This window comes from Lissotriton helveticus, chromosome 1_1 (assembly GCF_964261635.1).
Source record: "Lissotriton helveticus chromosome 1_1, aLisHel1.1, whole genome shotgun sequence".
Classification (NCBI taxonomy): Eukaryota; Metazoa; Chordata; class Amphibia; order Caudata; family Salamandridae; genus Lissotriton; species Lissotriton helveticus.
The window spans coordinates 561,004,537-561,028,974 of NC_136057.1; the positions used below are offsets into that span (position 1 = coordinate 561,004,537).

The 24,438-nt window shown below is 46.8% G+C and overlaps 1 protein-coding gene across 3 annotated transcripts in view; it reads left to right on the forward strand.

Moving 5' to 3' along the window:
• Window positions 1-24,438, forward strand: part of AEBP2 (AE binding protein 2) — a 634,726-nt gene that overhangs the window by 224,031 nt on the left and 386,257 nt on the right. For all 3 annotated transcript variants that reach the window (XM_078674048.1, XM_078674047.1, XM_078674049.1), the window contains exon 3: window positions 11,809-11,916. In XM_078674048.1, coding sequence (XP_078530174.1) covers window positions 11,809-11,916 — 108 coding nt within the window. The remainder of the gene's footprint in view (window positions 1-11,808; window positions 11,917-24,438) is intronic.

The window sequence follows — 24,438 nt, forward strand, 5'->3', positions numbered from 1 at the left end:
AAATTGGGAAACCTATGTTTAAACATTGTTATTTAATCTTTATGGTCATGGTTGTTGCTTGTCGTTGTATTGCCGCTGATTGGCTTCAGTCTGAGGCCCCCGCTTTTTAATGGTGGCGAGCCAAAATGTATAATATATTTAATTTAGAATTTAGTTTGTATTCGGCAAAAGGCTCAAAGAAACGAAAGACTGGTATTTCTAATTGGGGGGCATTTCACGAGCATAGGAATGTATGAAATAATAAGACGTATTATATTGTTTTGATACTGTGGAGTAATAAAAAAAAAAGACAAAAACAGACATTAATGCTATAGAAACTCAAATCACACTTGCACCCGACAGAAACAGGCCCAAAATCAAGAACTGACAACGGAATACCAAGCTACGGCAGAGCTCGAAGACCACGTTAGATCCAAACATCAGCGAGCCCATGATGTGACCTATTGGCCTAATCTGCCCCCCCTACATGCCCCATCTGGCCGTTGATCAAGGATACATGGTCCCCCTGCCTCCGTCCTTTTTTGGGTGCTAGGGTTTCAGGCGAAGACACTACTTACTCTGCTGTGGCCTGCACCAACCTTGTGTGGCGACGGTTAGGTAGAAGAATGAACAAATCCCTATTGTATTCAAATTATTGCCTCTCCCTCACCATCAGTGGATCCTGGTCACTCATGAGGCCTTCTGCTGCGCTGCAACATGCTGCGGAAGAGGGGTTTGACACCTAGGGGTATCTTTATTAGGAAGGATTATTTAAAGATCGGGACACACTGATGAATGAAGAAGCCATCACACCACTGGAAATCTTTGTATGCATTAGAATAAGACCTGTCCTCCTAACCGCCACACCCACATTTCCCCATTAGCCCCCCACACTAGATACACTGCACAGCTTTTTGCAGGCACCGGTACCGGCACACGCGGTTTCCAGGCTCTACCGTGCTGCCCTGACAGAGACCGGACCCACAGACTGGCTCGCGACAAGGGCTGGGACTTTGAGCTAGACGCACCACTCACTGATGGGCAATGGTTCTATTACTGCAAACACACAGGCATGATAACCGCCAGTAGCCGGCTGCCCCTTATACACTACAAATTCTTACAATGGGTATACTATATACCGGCAAGACTTTACAGATACAAATTACGACTAGATGACCGATGTGACAGATGCTGACAGGAGGGAGTGGGCTTTCTACACCAAGCCTGGCAATGTGAAACGATACACAGGTATTCAATGGAGGTGGCAGCAGCATTGTCCAGGATGATGGATGGCCCCATTTCTCTTACTACGGCCATCGCACTCCCAGGCTACACAGAAGAACTACTTGTCACACACACACATTTTTCTCACTGGGACTGTTTCTGGCAAAACGTAGGGTAGTATGCCGATGGAGCAGAGGATGGGCCCCTAACTTCAAAGATTGGCTGAACGATCTAACACAGTGCAGGGAACAAATGACTACTTATGCAGTGCTCCTGCCATTGACTTCCGACCACGAGACATCTGAGAACCCCTGCTGACGTACTTGAGAGCGAGGATGCAGACAGAAGCTTCACATAACGGATAATGGAGGTTTGAGGTGTTAGAGTGCACATTGGGGAGGATATAACGCCATGCGAAGACAGTAGTAACCCAGCACTCGTAACAGGAGGCGCCGTGCTAGACTTACTACCTGCTCTCATGCAGTTAAATTCCACATCCACGTGAGGTGCATTTTTGAACCCAGCAGCACATCCCAGTGGTCTGATAAGGTGATTTAAGGCGGAACTACAGTTGCTTATCGATTACTCACGAGATGCCATTTTAAACAACACGATCTGATCTGCAACAGTGACTCAATTTTGTTTTAAATGTGGACATATGTACCATGCAGCAAAATCAATTTTAAAAAACCTGATTAGTCTTTGAGAACTGTATTGCACTACCACATTTTGAATTTATGTTGCTAAACATATGCAGTACAGAGTGCATATTGAACTGGATTTCTGATGTACACATTAAAAATACAAAAAAGGGACACAGTTTGGTTTTACTTGACCCCCACTGAGGTATCAAAGTTGCCCTGGAGTATTCACTTCAGGTATAATTGAATTACAGCAATGTCATCCACGGATCCTTTTTTTATGTTGAAAACCTTTTACTTGACAGATGGTGATTTGAAAGAACATTTACACAACACCTGGGCAGGATTGGGATAGTACTAGTTGAAGCAGGTTATAAAGTGAATTTCAAGAAGTCCAGAATATGCTTTTTGGATTTAATAATCTTACATTATGACCTATCAAGTGAAGGAAATGGATTCTGATCAAGGGTCCTAGAAAACAAATTGGGCACTTGAGCCTCCCAGTTCCTTCAGGGATTAACAGGTTTTATTCGAGAACATATTTGCCTCCTGCCCTTTTACCAATTAATGGGACAGAGACCTTGAAAAAAATGTACTCCTGGGATTACAGACAAATGCTTCAGTGTGCAATGTTAACCTTCATTCTATCATACAAAACCCACAAGCAAATGTCCTGCTGCAACTGTTTGTCTGGTATCTTCATATTTCAAGAACAGTACACATCAGTACAACTATGGGTACAGTCCCAGTTACAAGGGTGTATGCCAGAGTTTGAAGCTAATTTCCCTTATTTTAAGTCTTTTGAAATACAAAAATGAAGCTGAAATGTTTTTTATATCCATATACAAACAACCTCACTTGTGCGTATTTCTTGTCACAAAGTGATCCATTCATTTGATTTGTTTAGATGAATATGCAGAGAAAGATTATACAATGTGCAATGAAATCATTCCAGTGAAATCAATATGGGGAATGGAGAATTAGGGAATGGAGAATTAGTTTGAGTCTTTTATTATCCTGAATATTTTGTATTCCTGACTGGTACTGTTCTGAAGGTAGCATGTACATGTTTTGCTGCTTTTGACAAATTGCAAATACTTTTAATAACAAAAAATATTCTCGTCATACTGGAAGTGGGATAGAACATTGCTCAATGATAAGCATCTATACATTCAACAAGGAAAACCCCATTTGCCCACGCAGACTAGGGTAACCATATTATAATGCCACAATTGTCCCATGGGACTCATTAACAGGGGGATCTTGAGCGTGTGCATCTGTTGTATCCAATTCCATTGTAACTATCATTCTTAATTTAACAATGGAGACAAGTAGCAATAAGTACTCAACACTCTTATTTATCCACACTATGCAGAGTAGCCTGTGAAATATACAAAAAGTGAACATAGTGCTGATGACGCAGTGCTCAAATCGTGAACATACATGATCCAAGACACTGTACTTTCCCCAATGGCTGAAAAATAACTTCAAAGTATTTTGAAACCACAGATAGTGTCAATCTGCCCACAATGTCTCCTAGTGTTATATAGCTGTTAGGCAATCAAAGGGGGACGGTGGTTTGGCATTTCAATCCCAAATGATTATTACAGTCTCATCAGGACCTTGGTTACTTTACACACCTAAATGGAAAAAAGGACTCCTCCGTTTTTGTCCATGGATAGTAAAAACTCTGAAAAATGCTTTGTGTATAACCACTTTACTCACCTCCTCATGAGTACAAGGATACTTCCTGAATTTATCTGACTTTCACAAATTTCGAAGGCTCAAAGTTTCTGTGAGGACAGTCCATAAGTTATACGAATCAGACACTAACCATTTCCTCACCAAAACTGCTTCTCATATTCACATAGCTGCGTGAATATACTAAATACTCAATCAAGTAAAACCTATATCCAAAAGAAATGGCAATGCTCTCTTGACAAATTGATTGCTACTCCATTCACATTTCAAGAGGGGTCCTATATTCTTGAAAACTCAATGAAACTTAAGATCTCCTCCCAAATATATCAATGTAAACAATGGGGCACTCATAAATCTCTCTCGATCGGTAAACAGCTTTTACCACAAATCTTTTTCCTAGCAGCGACTCACAACGTGGTTGTTACAACAACGCATTGTGATTCCACATACCATTACTCCGCAAGTCGGAACAACTACTTGCGGAGAGGGGAGGTGGTGTTGGGGGGGGTGGGGGGAAGGTGTTGGATCAAAATCCAACACCTTCCCTATTGTCCGCCAAAATCCAGCGCCCCCCTCCGCAAATCGTTGTTCTGACTTGCGGAGTAGTGGTATGTGGAATCACATTACGGTTGTTGTAACGACCGCGTTGATTCCCTTTGAGGAAAAATAATGCAGGATATCAAGGTATATTCCTCTGGATCCTGAGAAACTTAAGTGTGGCCAAATTGATTCCTCCAAACGCTGGAATTGCACAGAACACATGGCTGATCTAGAACACAAGCTCTTCTACTGTGCTGATATTAGGGCTCTCTGGAGTCAAATCGGACATAATGTTCAAATTATTTTCCAAATCAATGTTATCATTGATCTTTAAACTATCATCCTAGGTCCACTGCATTTACCCTTCCATATGTTCTAGAGCAGGGTTCCCCATAGTTGGTCTTAGCAGGCTGGTTCCGTGCCAGATTTTTAAGATAACTACTTTTATCTAAATGTGGATATACTAAAAATCTGGCATGGATCCGGTCCTCCAGGTCAGACTTTGGAAAGCCCTGTTTTAGAGCAATATGATAGATCGGTTCGAGGCATGTGGGCTGCTGAATTCATATCTGTGCATAGATTGCCGCCTAGTGTTGGGTCCGGATGATTGCTCTTTGTTGTCTTGGAAGAGTCTTCGAAGTATCACGAGATAGGTGACTCCTCCCCTAGACTACAGTGCGCATGGGCATCTTCTCCATCCTCAGATTGTTTTTTTCCGCCATTGGGTTTGGATGCAAACTCCTATACTCCAAATCGGAATCGAGAACAAAACTTTTCTAAAGGCCAAAAGGCCTTCGTCTTCATCGGTATTGTTCTTGTTCGGTACCTCTCTACTCGATCCAAACTTCCATCTCGCATCGGTCGTCGACGCGGGCCGTTGGGCCTTTTCGACGCCACGTGAGCCGACCGTCTATGGAAAGAAGCCCGTTTAAAAGGTACCCACAATGCCACTCCAAGTTCCCACATACTGATAAACACTCAGTATGCAACAAGTGCCTTTCCCCAGATCATAGGGAAGAAACCTGCCCGGCCTGCGCCCAGATTCGATCCAAAAAAAACTATACGAAACGGACGGGCTGTTAGGCAAGAAATGCAGCGACAGGCACCGGAACCGGACAACATGTTCGATGATGACCAGGATCTACAGGACACCCCAGACTCGGACCTCGAAATAGTCACCATCGAGGACGACTCCGACGAGGAACTCCCATCGGGGCAAATCGTGAGTACACTACCCCCGACACCGACTAGCCCGTTACCAAAGGCTCCGGTCGAGGCATCGCCAAAAGGCCTTAGCCAAGATCATAAGAAACTTTTGCCAGCCCCGCCTTCCGGCTCGGCTCCAAAACCGAAACCGAATCCTTCAGAAACACCAGGGCCCAGTACGATCATCCAGAAGAAGGTTTCAGAGCCAAAAAAGGTCACCGACCCGAAGGGCGTCGATCCAAAAAAGGCCGCACAGCCAAAGAGCGTCGAGCCAAAAAAGACTGTCGACCTCACAAAGGCCGTTCAGCCAAAAACCGTCGACCCCAAAAGACTGGTCGACCCGAACAAAGGCATAGCGCCAAGGGGCGCCGAACCGAAAAAGGTCGCCGACCCGAACAAGCCTGCTGTTCGGAAAACCGTCGACCCGGCAACCGGTGCCGTACCGAAACCAGTATCGAAGCCGGACAAGCCTATCGACCCGAAGATAACGGCTCCTAAGACACCAGTCGATCCAAAAAAGATCATCGACTCGGTGAAAGACACTCATCCAAAGAAGTCTATAGAGCATCAAAAACTTGTCGACCCGAAAGTTCCGGTCGACCCGAAACCACTCATCGACCCAAAATCAGGGCCCGAGCCAAAAAAGTCCAACAAACCTCCAAAAGTCGTTGAAAAACCAAGTGTTACCGACCCGAATAAGTCTAACACTAAACCCAGGACTGTAGAGGAAGAATTATTCCACCCAGATCAATCAGACGACCAAGCTAAAATATATATTAACCCAGACACTGGTAAAGTTACCATCCTGCATAGGAAAAAGAGGCCTTTGGACTTTGTACCAGATTCACCTATTCCACTGAAGAAAAAGGACTTTGGGACTTTTCCCTCAAGACCCTTCATCCCTTTTCAACCTATCATGCCTACCACACCTTTTGCTCCTTCCTCACCTTCACACCACGGGGACGATGAGGGAGACACAGGATATGAGCCACAGCCTCAATATGATTTCCCACAAGATCCTAACCAAGAGGAACCTTGGGAAGAGCTAACAGACCCTTATGACACCCATCCCATCCCTGATGTATCCACTTATCCTACTAAGCCGTCACCTACAGACGACACAGTGGTCTTCAACCAACTCATAGTCAGGGCAGCACAATTCCATAATGTAGTTATGCATAGTGAACCTGTGGGGGAAGACTTCCTGTTTCACACATTCACTACTGCAGAAAAAAGTGTCAAAATGCTTCCAATGCTGAAGGGAGTTCTAAAACATGCACCTGACATATTTAAGGATCCAGCCAGGGCACGGGTAATCAACCCCAGAATATAGAAAAAGTATAGGCCAGCTCCCTCAGACCCTACTTACATCAAGGGCCAGTTGCCACTAGACTCTCTGGTGGTTGCAAACGCACGAAAAAGAGCCAACTCTCAGACTATAGGGGAAGCACCTCCCCTGACAAAGAGTCAAAAATTCTAGAGGCATCAGGCAAAAGGGTAGCTGCACAAGCCTCCAACTCATGGAGGATTGCTAACACACAAGCCCTACTGGCTCGCTACGACAGGGCGCACTATGATCAGCTCGAAAGCCTTATGCAACACCTACCCGAGCCTTTTAAAGCACAAGCCAATGATCTCATCCAGGACGCCTCCATCAAATGTGCGCTCAACGCTGCTGACACCGCAACCAGGTCAATTAATACTAGCGTCCTGCTACGCAGACATGCATGGCTGCGTATTTCCGGTTTTAAGAATGAGGTGCAGTCCACCATTCTTAACCAACCGGTCAATCCAGATTTTCTATTTGGCCCCGCTGTCGACAGCATATTGGACAAAATGAAAAAGGACACTGAAACCGCAAAATCTATGGGTGCTTTGCAATTTCAACAACATAGGGGCTACTTTCGACGCTCCTCATACAGAGCAAGCACACGAGGGAATGCTTCGCAAACATCTGCCTCATACAAAAGTATCACACCAGGTTCCTTCAATAAGAACACATCCAGGGGAGGTTACAGAGGTAACAGTAATAAGGGAAGAGGGCGTGGAGGCAATAACACCAGAGCCTCCACTGCCACAAAACAGTGACTTCATTACACTGCCTCCGGACCACTTAACACCAGTCGGAAGCAGACTTCAGCAGTTCCTACCTGTCTGGCGCCCAATTACCACGGACAGGTGGGTAAGAGAAATTATCCAGTCTGGTTATTACCTAGAACTGACTTCTACGCCACCGAACATACCACCCAGACATCGTCCTATGTCCACAGAACACATCACCCTGCTACAACAAGAGGTGAAATGCATGCTGGAAAAGGGGGCCATAGAGCAAGTCCCTTTCCACCAACAGGGGACAGGAGTATACTCCCTATACTTCCTTATTCCAAAGAAGGACGGTTCCCTCAGACCAATATTGGACCTCAGACCCCTAAATCAATACATACTGTCGGAGCACTTCCATATGATCACACTACAACAAGTGCTCCCCTTGTTACAGCAAGGAGACTTCTAGCAACACTAGACCTCAAGGATGCGTACTTCCATATACCCATCCATCCAGCCCACAGAAAATACCTTAGGTTCACAATAGAAGGTCAACACTACCAGTTCAAGGTTTTGCCCTTCGGGGTTACCACGGCTCCAAGAGTGTTTACAAAATGCTTAGCGACAGTGGTGGCACATCTAAGGAGGCAACACGTCCATGTGTACCCTTACCTGGATGATTAGCTAATACAAGCAAAATCGTACCAAGAGTGTGCGGCACACACGTCACAAACAATACAGTTGCTACACAGCCTTGGCTTTTCAATCAACTACACAAAATCGCATCTGCAGCCTTTCCACATACAGCAATACCTGGGAGCCACGATAAATACCTCAGTGGCAAAGGCATATCCAAACTCAGCAAGGATAGCCAGCATGCAGACACTCATTCGCAAATTCCTGCCACAACATTCCTTGCCAGCTCAAGTCTTCATGCAGCTCATAGGCATGATGGCCTCCTGCATATTCATTGTCCCCCATACCAGACTCCAAATGCGCCCATTACAGGAACGCCTAGCACGGCAATGGAACCAGGCTCGTGGACAACTAAAAGACCTAGTGTTGGTATACAGTCGCACTCACAACTCTCTGCAGTGGTGGAACACACAAAACCTTTCCAAGGGACGATTGTTCCAAGAGCCAGTTCCACAACTAGTACTAACAGCGGACGCATCACTGACAGGCTGGGGAGCCCATCTCCTACAATACAAAGTACAAAGGCTCTGGACAAACAAACAGAAACAGCTGCATATCAACCAACTAGAGTTGCTAGCAATATTCCTAGCCACGAAGGCTTTTCAGAAATACTTGTACAACAAGGCGGTGTTGATCCGAAGGGACAACATGACCGCAATGTACTATATCCAAAAACAGGGGGGACACACTCTCCACAGCTGTCCCATCTGGCACAGAGCATATGGAGATGGGCGATTCCCCCCAAAAATTTTCTCCTCGCGGAACACCTCCCAGGGAAGGACAATCAGATTGCCGACCTGCTCAGCAGGCACAGCCAACAAATACACGAATGGGAGATTCACCCCCAAGTTCTCCAGCCCTTCTTCGAAGAGTGGGGTCACCCAGAGGTAGACCTGTTCGACACAAAAGAAAACTCCAAATGCCGGTACGTTGCCGCCAGGTTCCCACATCCGTTGTCACTGGGCAATGCGATATGGATGAACTGGTCAGGCAGATTTGCGTACGCTTTTCCCCCAGCACCGCTGATCCCGCTGGTGGCACGCAAACTGCGACAACACTCACTCACACTAATCCTAGTTGCTCCCACATGGGCGAGACAACCGTGGTACACAACATTCCTAGAACTTTCAGTAGTTCCTCATCCACGACTGTGCCTTGCTCCCCATCTTCTAACCCAGAACCATGGAGAAATAAGACACCCAGATCCCAATCAGATGAACCTAGCGATCTGGCTCCTGAAATCTTAGAATTCGGATACCTTAACTTGCCCCCAGACTGCATGAACATCGTTAGGGAGGCAAGACGACCAACCACACGAGCGTGCTATGCAGCTAAATGGAAGAGATTTGTTATTTACTGCAACAATAACCAAATCAACCCATTAGACGCTTCCATACAAAACATTATATGTTACCTGCTGCACTTACACACAAGTAACTAAGCATACTCTTCTATACGACTACATCTTGCTGCTATAGCAGCATACCTTCAAAACAGGCAACACCTTTCACTGTTTAGAGTACCAGCAATCAAAGCCTTCATGGAAGGTTTAAAGAGGGTGATCCCTCCACGACACCCCCCTTCCCCAGTCTGGAATCTAAATATCGTGCTTACCAGACTCATGGGACCTCCTTTCGAACCTTAACACTCATGCGAACTACACTTCTTAATGTGGAAGGTTGCATTCTTAGTTGCCATTACCTCACTCAGAAGAGTGAGCGAATTACAGGCACTAACAATTCAAGAACCTTTCATGCAGGTACATGTTAACAGGGTAGTTCTTAGAACAAACCCCAAATTCATGCCTAAAGTTGTATCCAATTTCCATATCAATCAAGCAATTGAACTGCCAGTATTCTTTCAGAACCCACAGTCAGTAGCTGAGAGAGCCCTACACACACTAGATGTAAAAAGAGCTCTACTTTATGTGGACAGGACTAAATCATTTAGAAAAACAAAACAACTATTTGTTGCTTTTGCACCACAGCACAAAGGAAATCCTATTTCAAAGTCAGGAATAGTTCAATGCATTCAAATATGTTATCTCAAAGCTAAACGCACTTTAACAGTCCCCCCTAGAGCACACTCTACTCGGAAAATGGGGGCATCCATGGCTTTCCTAGGAAATATTCCCCTTGAAGACATCTGTAAGGCAGCCACTTGGACCACCATACACACTTTCACTAAACACTACTGTGTAGACGTGCAAGCAAAACAGCAAGCTGCTTAGGGCCAGGCTGTCCTCAAAACTCTTTTCCAAACTGCTGCAGCTGGCACAGGTGGCCACCGCTAGAGGAGATACTGCTATTCAGTCTATGCACAGATATGAATTCAGCAGCCCACATGCCTCGAACGGAATATGCTACTTACCAGTTTGCATCTGTTCTTGGCATGTAGGGCTGCTGACATTCATATCGCCCGCCCTCCTCCCCGGTGCCTGTCGCAGCTGCAGCATAATCTTTGGCATGGCCATCTCTTACTTTCCTATCTCCATCTCTGCCACAATGGCGAAAAACAATCTGAGGATGGAGAAGATGCCCATGCGCACTGTAGTCCAGGGGAGGAGTCACCTATCTCGTGATACTTCGAAGACTCTTCCAAGACAACAAAGTGCAATCATCCGGACCCAACACTAGGTGGCGATCTATGCACAGATATGAATGTCAGCAGCCCTACATGCCAAGAACAGATGCATACTGGTAAGTAGCATATTCCTTATTAGACTTGCTGTTAATTATTGGTATAAAATTGATCCTCAGTGACTGGAAATGTTACAAAAATCTCTTTCCACGCATGGTGGGCTTGGGTCTGTTTAATTAGAGTAACAGACTACACCCACACCAGTGGCAATTTTAATTACAGATCCTCTGTCAAATTACAAAACAAACTAGATCTCCCAAAAAATTAAACCACCCGGAAAAATATCTGGATCTTGTGAGAGTTCCTCATCTGTAGTCTCATTTTTAAAATTAATTAGCTAAACACCTAGTGCGTCTGCAAAGTTGGAGTCTCAAACCTTCCTTTTCGGACCTCTTACACCCTATCCTTTGATCGGCGTTTGCTTTGTCTTCCCTTTCCTCCTTCTTCTTTTTCTATTCCTTTCTCTCGCGTCTTCTCCGTCTCTCACTTCGCAACATCAACCCAGTTAATATTTGGCATCACGAAGCTTCGCTGTCATATTATGATACATCCTTCCTTTAGTTGTAAGGAAACGGTTTACACTTTGCCACTGCTGTGTAATAGTCAAACCGAATGAGTGAATTCTGGTATTATATTTGACATGCTTTGCAGTGCTTTACGGTTGTATCCTCTTTCTCTTCTAAAATAATAAAAATCTGTTTGAAGAAAAATAAGCTGATCAACAGGGCAGTCACCAAAGCTCTCTCATATTTCCTAGTTTGTTGCTTCTCTGTAAACATTAGTTCTCATATTTGGGCGCGCTTTGCAGTTAGGTGTGACAATCAGTCTTCTCAGAATAATGTGTACTCCTCTACTCCTCTTTATAATGGGATGTGGGCAATTAGTGCTTAGTGCGTTTCATATAGATTATATGCGATGAAGGAATTTGTTATATTGATGCCGAGAGTTTGAACCAATTACCGTTAATAATGTTCCTTGGTTATTTTGCTAACAGTTATTAAAATGATTCAGACATTTTTTCATGCGTGTGAATGATAGGTTTACATCTGAAATCGTTGTAGAGTAATTGCTAGAATATCGAATTGAAAATAAGCTCGTAAATAAAGGATAGTTAATGTAAATATTTTTTCTTTACCAGGTTTTTGTTTGTTTGTGGAAAGGGTGCAAAGTATACAACACACCTTCAACGAGTCAAAGCTGGTTACAGAGGCATATGCTGACCCATAGCGGGGATAAGCCATTCAAGGTAAATTGTATGACTGATTCCTAGTGTGCTATAATTTTAAGTTGGTCGTTTTCTGGCTTTCTTTCAAATTGTTGAAGTATTTTTTTCTTTGTTATTCCCAAATTATTCTTTTGTAAACAGTGAAAAAGTGGAAATAATAGTCTGGTAAAATATGAACCAAGGGAAATTGTGTATAGTTGCGAATATTTGAAATCACATTCTACATTCAACACGCGTTAATAAGGATTTCATATTAATGTGAATTTCAGATGTGCAGAAGTGGTGACTGGATGTCTGATTTCAGTATTTTATTAAATAAAAGCGAGTTTACAATCCTCAATAAGGAAACACAAAACCAAATCTACTATGATTTTTTTTAATAGCGACGGGCATTTAACAATTCTGTTAAAATATTTTTTGCCTTTTTTCGTTTTTTCCGTTTAGATTTTTTAGTAAAGTTTGTCATTGTCATTTTGTACTAGTAATTTTATTTCTTACACAGTGACATTTTCACATTTATATATGGAATGTTTGATTAGTGCTTCTGTTAGCACACCTAACTTTATTATGAGTTTTATCTTAGTCTACAATGGGTTATTTTCTCTATGAAGCGTTAAATAATGTTAATATACAGTTCTAGTGTCTTCAATATCTGGAAATAATATAAATGTGCTTTTTTAATTTTTTACCTGCTCTTTCTTTTTTTACTGCTACTAGAGGCCCAGCTATTAAAGACAACCCCCGTAGGTACTGGGACCACTGGATAGCTTTTAACTCTTTTACGTTTCACTTCACTATCACTGCACACACTAAAAAATACCTGCTCCGCTGTAACACAGCCGTTGAAGCACACCCGGGACACATACGGTGTCACTGGGTGGGCCGTTGATGAAGCATGCCACCAACTAGGTTGGTCGTTGAGGGCTTCATAAGGAAACACAACAAGTTCCTTTCCTCATACAGTCCTGAGTCCTGTACCACATATTAATAGGCGAGTCTTCTCTTGATCACATATAAATAATTTCGGGGATACGGATTGGCAACCCAGTCCCTCTCTCTCCTTGATAATTGATTACCCTTTTGGTATCACCATTCTCCCCTTGTGTGTTCACAAATGTGATGGCGGTGAACGCAGCATAGCGTTGGGTCTACCAGTCTTTCCCTTCCCAGACTGGCTATTGAAGTGGGCTTAGCACTGTCAGTCGCAGCCCACCACCAGATGACTGCAAACCTCCTTACATTGCTTGGGTTGATGATCAAGGTGTCGAAGTCACACTGGACTCCTCCGCAGAGGCTCCCTTTCATCACAGCCAACCTGGATATGGTGCAGATTTGGGCCTTCCGTCCAGATCAACTAGTCCAGGGCTATGATACAGATGTTTAGGCCTCTGTCCTGGTTCTCAGTGATGATGGTTCTGAGAATCCTTGGCTTACTGGGCTACTGCATCGTTCACTTAAACTATACCAGATGGTGCATGTACAATGTGCAATAGAATCAGAAGTATCAGTGAGCCCATCACCAGGTGAACAGGTCTGATTCTGTCTGGGGTTTGGAGAAAATTGATAAAGATTTGCAGTGGTGGCCTTTTAAACCCAGTTAGACCAGAGGCAGACCTCCTCTCTTTACACCTCCCAGAGATGACTATGGTGATTGACATGTCACTTCTTGGTTGGGGAGGTAATCTGCAAGAGGTGGAGATGAGAGGCCGCCACATGCATTTGCTGGTGTTGGCAATGAGCATCTGTCCTCCTAGCAGGGTGCAGCTTTGGGAGGATATCCTGTCACAGCAGCAGCAGCTCAGGGGCCTGTAACCAGGGCTTCGCATTCTGCATCTCCATGCGTGGAGATAAAGCAGCTGCGTTTGACTCCATTTGATCTACTTCCCGAAGCAGCCAGGCATCTTTCTTCCAAATCTATTAATGTAAGATGCTGGGGCAAGTTTGTGTTTTGGTGTGCCACCTGTAACACAGACCTGCTACGATTTACACCATTGTATATGTTACTGATTGTCTTGTCTTTGGCCCAGCAAGTCCTTGAAGTTGGAACTGTTAAAGGTTATCTGTCAGCCTTTTGCATTTACCGGACCAACCGTTTTTGTTCAAATCACCTGTTAGTATGTGTTTACTCAAAGGTTTGCTCCACCGGTTTACCTCCTAAATCTTTTGTAATACCTCCGCTGGATTCTGATTTGGCCGTTAATTCATTTTAGGTACCTGTTTTGAGCCATTGCACAGCTGTTACCTACGTCAGATGATCCTGAAGACTGACTCCCTTCTCTCTTTCACCTCAGCTCATCTTCGTGGGTGAGCTTCAAGTCTTGCTAGTCCTTCTGTCCGTGGCCCACCACCTACTTTTCGGACAGATTTGTGCTCAGGACTAGAGCGACCTATCAAAGGTCATGACTCCATTTTACGTCGAACAATCCATCACTCTTCTGAAGTTCTTTGCCCCTCCCCATGCCTCGAAACTGAAGAGACTTCATCGCTTGGACCCCAACTAAGAGTCCAGCCTTCACATTAAGACTACCAAATACCATAATGTGTAAAACCAACTATTTGTGGAGTTTTCACAGAAGTATGTTATGTTGTATTGATTTGTATAGTGCACAATAACCTGACAGGTTATCCAGGTGCTTAGTCAGGTTTGTAGATTTGTGGTCCCTAAGGTGCTTATAAGAAGTGCCAGGACTTCAACTTCTTGCGGAACTTAAGAAGTGAGAAGGAGCCTCTGATGTGTTGAGGGAGGTTGTTCCTTGGCTTGGGTGTGTTGTAGGAGAATGGGTGACCTCTAGTTTTGCTTTAGCACATGTGGGGAATGAGTGAGAGTGAGGCAGAGCATAGGTGTTTGGTGAATTGGTGAAAGTGTATGCGGCTGTTCAGGTATTCTGGTCATGTGTTGTATAGGGATTTGCATATGTGTGTGAGAAGTTTGAACTGGCTGCACTTGTAAATGGGGAGTCAGTGAAGCTTCTTTAGGTGTGATGTGGGTGTGGCATGATGTGGGTGTGGCTTGTGAGGTTGAGTAAGAGTCTTTCAGCGGTGTTCTGAATGGTCTAGAGTCTGTGTAGGAGTTGTTTGGTGATCCCGACGTAGAGAGTGTTGCTGTAATCCAGTCTGCTGGTGATGAGGACTTCTGTGCCGGTCTGTCTGGTGTTCTGAGGCAACCATTTTAACATCTTTCGTAACATGCGTAGGATGTGGAAGTAGGAGGTGTACACTACGTTGGGTTGAGGCGTCATGTTAAGCTGGTTGTCTAGGATGGTCCCTACATTTCTTTTGTGGGTGTTGGTCCTAGGTCTGTAGTAGGGGATATCTGTGTATAGTCATAATCTAGTGAATAGTCCCGCTCATGTGCGGGGACCCCAGAGCAATCAAAAATAATCTCTTAAACTGTCTTCTTTGCAGTCTTGCATTGACACTTAAGGGAAAATTAAAGACAAATAATGCAGCCTATACATGCAAGGCTACACTGTCCAGTACTTCAACTAGAAATGCAAAGGATATTCCACCAATATCACATTTAACCAGTCTGCCAAGTTTCACCATAGAGAAAACTTCCCCTCTTCACCAAATCCTAAGAATGATCGAGAGGAAGGACAGGACAGACAAGCCCCCATAGGCTGCCATTATGTGGCTTAAAAAGGGATACCATGCCTTTAAGAATACTTTCCAGAACTCTCTAGGTATCCCAGAATGCACAGCGACTCCCTCCACTTTCAGTTCTTTTTTCCGGCTCCTGCTAGCAGGACCCTGGAGCATTGAGCTCTCCCTTTTTTGGTTTTTTTCTACAATTTTTAGCACTTTTAAAGTGTTAGTGTGTTCACTCGACTTGTTTTGCCTTTTCTCACCTTTGCTGGAGTTTCTCTGCTGTTTTTGACTGCTCTTTTATCAAATATGCCTGCTTTATCTGATAAATGCCCTGAGTGCTCTAGAAAAAAGGCAAAATCAGATCCTCACAGGGTTTGCATCCTGTGTCTGCCTTCTTCTCATATCCCTGAGGAGTGTGATATATGTCTGCAGTTCCCTAAAAGGACCCTGAAGGACAGGGAGAAGACCAGGCTCCAAGGGTTGGAGCAGAGAAGGCAGCAAGGACAAGGTGGGTCTGGGCATGAAGGGGCTCCTTCCTCTGCCCGTGCGCAGGCCTCTGGGGGGCTCCCCAGGAAGGAAAAGGCCAGAAAACGCCACCTGTCTCCGTCGACGTCGATGGCCTCGACGTCGGCGTTGAAAGAAATGACAACAGTCTGTTCCCCGTCTCCCCAGGGCTCTGGGTCGAAGCTCCGTCGAGGGGACTGATGTGGAGATCTCCGACGAGATTGACGTCAAGGACTGACTCGTCGTCGAGCCATGATCGACCTCGAGAAGGGTCGAGACACCGGCGCTTGCCGTCGAGGCGACGCAGCCGGTCGACGTCAAAGCGTAAATCAGCGACGTTGAGACGAAGATCAACGTCGAGACGGAGGTCGTCGGTGCCGAGGAGATCGTCGGTGCCGAGGAGATCGTCGTCGGGAAGACGCTCGCCGTCGAGGCATTGACCATCTAGGTCGAAGAGACGACCATCGACGTGGAAGCGACGACCATGGACGCCGAGCAGACGCTCGTCGACGCCAAGGAGGCGCTACTCGACGTCAAGGAGGCGCTCGTCGATGTCAAGGAGATGCTCATCGATGTCGAGGGGACGCTCAGCGTCGAGGAGGAAGCCTAGACGTTCTAGGACCAGGACAGAGTCATCGGCTTAAGTGAGCAGACGGTCGCAGCGTCGCCGTCGCTCTTCTACAAATGGTAGGGCCTCAAGTTCGCCCCCCTCTGGACAGAAGAAGAAGAAAAGGAGAGTGGGACAGTCTCCGGGCTCGGAGTACTCTCAAGTCTACTCACCCCCCAAACCGAGGTCCCCTACACCTCCTTCTTTGCCCGTGGGTCCTCCTCCGCGTACCCGGACTCCTCCTCCTCAACCTCCTACGCCTCCACTGCCGGTTCCTCCTCACCGTCCTCCTCCACCGGCTCCGACACGGTCGGCCTCGCTACCTTGATTGCTGACGCCACCTACGGGGCCTCCGCAACCTAGGCTCCCGGTCCGGCCACCACAGCGCCCTCCTTTCCGGCCCGCTGAACGTCCGAGGCCGCGCAAGTCGAGGTCTCGCTCAAGACGGAGGGATAGGTCCAGGAGTCGCCGTCGCTCGTCCACAAGGTCCAGGCGGCGCCGTTGGAGGGACAGGTAGAGATCCCGCCACACGGTTTCGTCCAGTGCCACGGACTACTCTCCCACCCTGTCGGAATCCCCTCGGACGAGGGTGTTCCCGATTGACGACATGGTCTCCTTCCAGGAGGTGTTGCTGCGAGGTGCGGCAAAGCTGGGCATCACACTCACGGTGCCCACGCCCTCGGCATCCGTCATCTTCGAGACACTGCACAAGAAACAGTTGTCTCGCCCCTTGTTGCCGTTGGTACCTGGGCTGGTTGAACCCGCCATGGAGCTCTTCCTCACCCCGGCGGTTACGAAATCAGCGCCTTCCAGGCTGCACAAGAAGTATCGGGCCCCTGACTCGGATCCGGCGTTTCTGCGCTTGGACCCTGCATCGGACTCAGTGATTGTGACGGCGGCGAGGAAGCAACACGCCACCACTCCGTCATCGACAGTGCCTTCTGATAAGGAGAGCCGCTGGATGGATTCGGCAGGCAGGAAGGTCCGCAGGACAGCTTCCACGTCTATGAAGGCCGCAAGTGCTTCGGCCTTGCTGGGACATTATGATCGGTCCCTCAGGGAGTCCCTTACACGGTTCATGGAACTCCTTCCCCGGGAGAACAGTGAGGATTTCCAAGAAATCCTTAATGAAGGACTGATGGTCTCCAACCAGGTGATCAGTTCGGCTGTGGATGCCTCCCTCCTGGCAGCGCATGGGTACTGCCATGGGGTCAACATGCGGCGCCACACCTGGCTGCGTCTGACGTCCTTGAACCCCGAGGTGCAACAAAAGAAGACCTTCCGCTCGTTCCAAAGACGGTACGGGGCGCAGGTTAGAGGGCATGGTTGACAGGCTTGACAGTCACAACAGCAGCAGCAGCAACAGTTCCAGCGGCGCCCGTTCCAAAAGCGCCAGAGGGGCAGTGGTGGTCAGCAGGCCTCATCCGCGACCAAAGGCCCGGCTGGGTCTAGGCCCTGAGGTGCTTCTTCCCCCTTATCCGTTACCCGCTCCGGTAGGGGGAAGCATACAAGATTACCTGGCAGAGTGGAGAAACATTATTCAAGACAAGTGGGTGCTGAATATTGTTTGCAATGGATACAGTCTTAGGTTCACCAGTCCGCCTCCAGCGATTCCACCGGTCAGCTCGCAGTTCCGGCTGCGCAAGCTCCAGGCGGAGGCCGATACCCTATTAAGAAAAAGGGGAAAGGGCCTTTACTCACGCTTCTTCCTAGTTCAGAAGAAGGACAAGAACGAGTTCAGACCCTTTCAGGATTTGCGACAAGCAAACAAGTGGATCCGCAGGGAAACGTTTTGAATGCTGTCTTTGCTCCAGATTTACCCTCAGCTGCAGAGAGGAGACTGGCTGTGTGCGATAGATCTGCAAGATACTTACTTCCATGTGCTCATTGCACGGAAACATCGGTAGTTCCTGCGCTTCCTCGTTGACACCAATCACTATCAGTACACTGTACTACCATTTGGACTAAAGTCTGCACCCAGGACTTTTTCGAAATGCATGGCTGTGGTAGCAGCGCACCTGAGAACAAGGTGTTTGTCTACCCGTATCTGGACAACTGGTTGATCAAAGCCTCCACCTTCCAGGAAGCACAGTTGCACTTCAACAGGACGGCCGTCCTGTTGGGCAGTCTAAGGTTGCACATAAATCTGTCCAAGTCTGTCCCGATTCCTGTACAGTGCCTGCAGTACTTGGGAGCCTCCATCAATACGCTGTCGGCAAGCGTGTCTCCTTCGGAGGAGAGATGCTTATCCATCCTTCGGAAGGCTCAGGCTCTCATAGCTGCTCCATCTACAACAGTGAGGACGGTGTCTTCTCTACTGGAATCGATGGCCTCTTGTATCTTCCTCACTCCGCACGCGCGCCTACACATGAGGCCGTTACAGGAATGTTTGGAAGATCAGTGGGACCAGAGGAAAGGGTGTTGGGACGACCGGATCCAGTTGTCTCTTTACGCCCAACAATCCCTGAGATGGTGGTGCTTGGCAGAGAATCTCCTCAGAGGGGTTCCTTTCCACAAGGACATTTCGACTCAGACTATCGTGACGGATGCGTCTCTTCTGGGCTGGGGAGCGCATTCCGACCATCTACAGATCCAGGGAACGTGGTCTCCGGCGGAGTCCACGTATCACATCAATTTCCTGGAACTCAGAGCGGTTCACTTGGCACTGAAGGCCTTTTATCTGTCCTTCCAGACCAACTCCTTGCTTGTGCAGACAGACAATACGACCACGATGTATTACCTCAACAAGCAGGGGTGCTCAAGATCGCGCACACTGTCACAGGAAGTGCAGGCAATCTGGCACTGGCTGCTGGCCAGAGGACTGACAATAACGGCGATTCATCTGCCCAGTGTGCAGAATGCTCAGGCGGAAGCCCTCAGCAGACTGCTTCAGGAAAACCAAGAGTGGGTCATAAACGATGAGGTGCTCAGCGACTTCTTCGCCATGTGGGGCACTCCAGACGTGGATCTGTTCGCCACCGCCGAACACAGCAATGCCGCGACTTCGCCTTGAGGTATTACCAGCCGGAGATTCTGGGGAACGCGTTATGGATCAGCTGGTCGAACAGCTTTCTGTATGCTTTTCCACCCATTCCCCTTATTCCGGCGGTGCTCATCAAGCTGGCCCAGTCCCGGGCGCGGATGATCCTCATTGCTCCGGAATGGCCCAGGCAGTGGTGGATCACGGACCTGCTTCACCGGTCAATCCTTCCTCATCGGCGGCTGCCGTGTCGGCTGGACCTTCTCACGAAGTTGGGGGGGCAGATGGTGCACCTCAATCGTTGAGTTTGGCGGCATGGCTCCTGAGATAGTGCAATATGCCCACTTGAATCTTCCTGAGGATTGCATGGACATATTGAATGAGGCTAAGAGGCCATCTACTAGGACCTCTTATGCTTACAAATGGAAGAGATTCTGCATCTGGTGCATGTTTAAGAACTATGATCCGACGACCTGCAAGGAGGATGTTATCCTTCCATACCTTCTGCATTTAGCTCAGTCTGGACTTAATTTCCATTCCATTAAGGTTCATCTGGCTGCATTGACTGCGTACAGGAAATGCCCTTCGCAGACTTCCTTCTTCCAGATTCCTGTGATTAAGGATTTCCTGGAAGGGTTAAAGAAGGTGTTCCCTCCTGTTCGGCTTCCTTCGCCTGCATGGGAACTGAATGTGGTGCTGTCCAGGCTGATGAAGAATCCTTTCGAGCCTATTCACAAGGCTTTGCTGCAGCACCTATCTTGGAAGGCGGCGTTCCTCGTGGCCATTACATCGGCCCGCAGGGTGAGTGAGATTCAGGCATTGTGTTTCCAAGAACCTTATACTATGTTTCATGCTGCTAAGGTTGTAATGCGTACTCACCCTAAATTCCTTCCCAAGGTGATTTCTGATTTTCATGTTAATCAGTCTATAACTTTACCGACTTTTTAGGTCGAGCTGGAGTTAGCATCCAAAGGATGCGTCCAGCTGGAGACCTAATGTTGCCTGTCTCGGGGGAAGGAAGGACAAGAGGGTGTTACGAGCTTGAAAGCTGGATTTGTGTGTGCGAACGCGCACGTTCCGTCCCGCGCCGTGCACTTCCCTCCCATACTCCCAGCAAGTCAGCCTAAGGCGCATGCATGCACACAGACACACACACGCGCGCACATGCACTTACACTTACTTACTTACACACACACACACACACACACACAGACACACACGCAGGCACCCAGACAGGCAACCCCCTCTCCCCTCCTTTCTCTTACCTAACCGGGCTTCTCGGGAGCCTCGCAGAGCACTCGAGCTGCTCTGCCATGCCTGCAAGATGCGGGGCTCTCCCCTTAGGCTTGGGGGTCCCGCAGTCTCCTCGCTGGTCTTCACCCGGGCCCCCTCCTGGGTCCCGGGACTTCAGGAACGGCACTTCGCTGTCGCGCCGGGCTCGCGCTTGGAAACGAAACTTGGAAATGTTGCGCATCCGCAGGCAGCCCCCGCCCTCCCACTCCTCCCAGGCCGGATACTGAGCTTGTGTTCATCGCAAGTCGGTGAAGTACATGTCCGAGACCAGCAGTGCAGGGCCCACCCAACTCGTAGTTTGCAGAATATGGCCGAGAACCTGGAGTCAAACACTGGTCTCTTTCTTGCATGCGCAACGACTTAAAAACATCCACTTCCGAAGGCCATCCTGGCAAATGTCCATGTTTTTGTGGCGCATTAAAAATACTACGGTCTTAGCTCGAACTTTACATTTACATTTTTTTGCCTTGCTGGGTAGGCGGGGACATCCACTGTACATAGAAAGGATTTAAGTAAACGGATTGGCGTTTTGACCTATTTCTGTCGTCGTGTGGACTAGTTAATGGCGGGGACGAGAATGGTGTTGCGTTTTGAACACTGCAGAAGGTGTGGACAGAGTGAGGGATAGAAGAGCAGAGAGGCAGAGGCTGCGCGAGAATGGATTTGTTTCTCGTTTTACACCAAATTCAATATTTAGCACTATGTAGATGCACAATGGCGGACATATGTATCAAAATAGAATTGAAATACAGATATTGCAATTGTTATGATAATTAACCTAAAGGTGTATTTTGGAAGTTTCAACGCGATCGTGAAGTTGTTGTTTTTGTGCATGTGCGCCCTTCTTTTGTAAAATGATCCTTTGTCGTGTTACGAAATGAGCGTGTAAATGTAAATGACAGCAAGGCACTCGGCAGTAGCCGTCTCAATAAACCATCGCAGCCCAATTCTGTCATTCGTATTTGCTTGCATATCTGTACTCGCACAAAGGACTGTTTTAACATTTTTCAATAAACAGTGGGCGTGCCCCAAGTTACACCGACTCGTGCATTTGTCGTTGATGCCGCGCATACCCCTTTGTCTGATGATGTTCATGTTTTCAGCTTTGTTTAAATATGTAAACTGAATTACAGAGTATACCGAACCTGGGTATAGTTCAGGCTTCCACCAATCTGACCTTTTCTCGCCCACCCTCGCCTGAAATACACTAGAGGATTAAACCTGTTTAACTCTCTGATAATGCAGGTTGCACAATAAATGTTTTTCCTCCTTACTACGAGAAGGAATCACGCGGTTATACAATAGTTTACACGAGCCCAAAGTGCTATATTTCCTAAGGAATTTAAACAGGCACCAGCATGCTTTAATCTCGAAAGACACAAAAACATACTAATTGTTCTGGATATAGTCATATCCATAGGATACCATCTACTGTAACGTTCAGAACTACACTTTTTCCTTTTAATCACCCATTATTGCTATTCAAATCCGACACTGCATTTATAACCTCTAACCGTATATGTTCCAGTCACTGACCTGAAAATATTGACGCATAGGGCAAAATTGGTCGATTCATCTGGATAAGACACTCTTATTTTCTCACTGGGAATCAGTCCAGATAGTTGTAGGTGTAAAGATATGAACACCCATCAACCGTTGGTAGATGGGTGAAGTTTCCAACTGTGAAAGCACTACTGTGTGAATCAGTCAAGTTCTCCCAGAGAAAAAAAACCACTGCCTTCCAAGGTTTGTGCATATTATGGTAGTCCATGTGCAATGAATTATGGGTCACATGTGCCCTGTGTAAGGACTGTTGGTGTAAATTAGACTTCCAGTGAAAGGATCACTCATTTTGGATGTTTCTGAGACTCCGGAACGCATAATTTGATTTGTTTTAATGTTTAATCTTGCCCACCGGTATTTTTTTACTTCCGCTGGGCTTTCTTGTCTGCTATAATCACTAGCAGCAGTGCTGTGCCCAGCATCTGGCCAGGCCTATATGGTGGGAATGTTCACATAGCCGAGTTTATCGATGAGAACTTCCCATGACAGCGCCCCTGCCTGCAACATATTTCAGCATCTCCCACATTGCGCCCTGCCCCCCTCTCCCCCAGCACAGCGGGGGAATTACCCCCGCAGCAAAGGGGCTAAGCTATTAGCATTGTAAATGTTTAAAAACAAAAACATAAATAAAAGGCATTACCATTTACAATGCCAATAGCTCTAACTTTAATAATGCGAGACCTATTGCATTGCAAATGCTTGTTTCCAGAATCCTTCCACTCCAGCGGAAAGATCTCTTCATTCCCTGGATGTCAGGAGGGTGTTGAAATTCTATCTGGATAAAACCAAAGGCATTTGTAGATCCGACCAATTGTTTGTCAACTATTGGTCGGTTAGAACTGGTCTGGCTACTTCGAAGCAATCTATCTCTAGGTGGATTGTGTCTTGTATCCAGCCATGTTATCAGAAGGCGAATAAGACCGTAGGGGGGTAAGCCTAAGGCTCATTCCACCAGGGGCAAAGCGGCTACAACAGCTTTGCTTCGTAATGTTCCCATTGCAGAGATCTGCAGGGCTGACACTTGAAAGTCGGTCCATACCTTTGCTAAGAATTACTGTCTGGACTCTGATGCCAGAGCAGATGCTCAGGTTGGGCAGGCTTCATTGAGAAATCTGTTTGCACAGTAGTGGTGTTGCCTTTTTTCTCCACCGCCGGGTTGTTTTTTGGGTGGGCTTGCCATTCTATTCACTAGATTATGACTATACACAGAGATCCCCCTACTACAGAAGGAGTAGTTTCTTACCTGTAACTCCAGTTCTGTAGCAGGGGTATCTCTGTTAGTCATAAGCGCCCGCCCTCCTCCCCGGTGGAGAAAAGGATAAAATGATGAATGCTACAGGTCTAGCGTTATACACCTCCAAAAAGAACTGAAAGTGGAGGGAGTTGCTGTGCATTCTGGGATACCTAGAGAGTTCTGGAAAGTATTCCTAAAGGCACGGTATCCCTTTTTAAGCCACATAATGGCAGCCTATCTGGGCTTGTCTCTCCTGTTCTTCCTCTCTATCATTCCTAGGATTTGGTGAAGAGGGGAAGTTTTCTCTATGGTGAAACTTGGCAGACTGGTTAAATGTGATATTGGTGGAATATCCTTTGCATTTCTAGTTGAAGTACTGGACAGTGTAGCCTTGCATGTATAGGCTGCATTATTTGTCTTTAATTTTCTCTTAAGTGTCTATGCAGGACTGCAAAGAAGACAGCTTAAGAGATTATTTTTGATTGCTCCGGGGTCCCCGCATATGAGCGGGACTATTCACTAGATTATGACTATAACAGAGATACCCCTACTACAGAACTGCAGTTACAGGTAAGAAACTACTCCTTCCAACGGCCACCAAGTGAAGTCTCATATTCAAATCTTGTTGCAGATGACCAGAGCTTACTTCTTCTCGGTGTTGAGCTGCCGGTATTTGGTTCACATCTAGTCTGCTACCATGGTCAGTTGGGTGTCATCCGCGTAGGAGATGACTGATGTCTTATGATCGGATGATGTTGGCAAGTGGTGTCATGT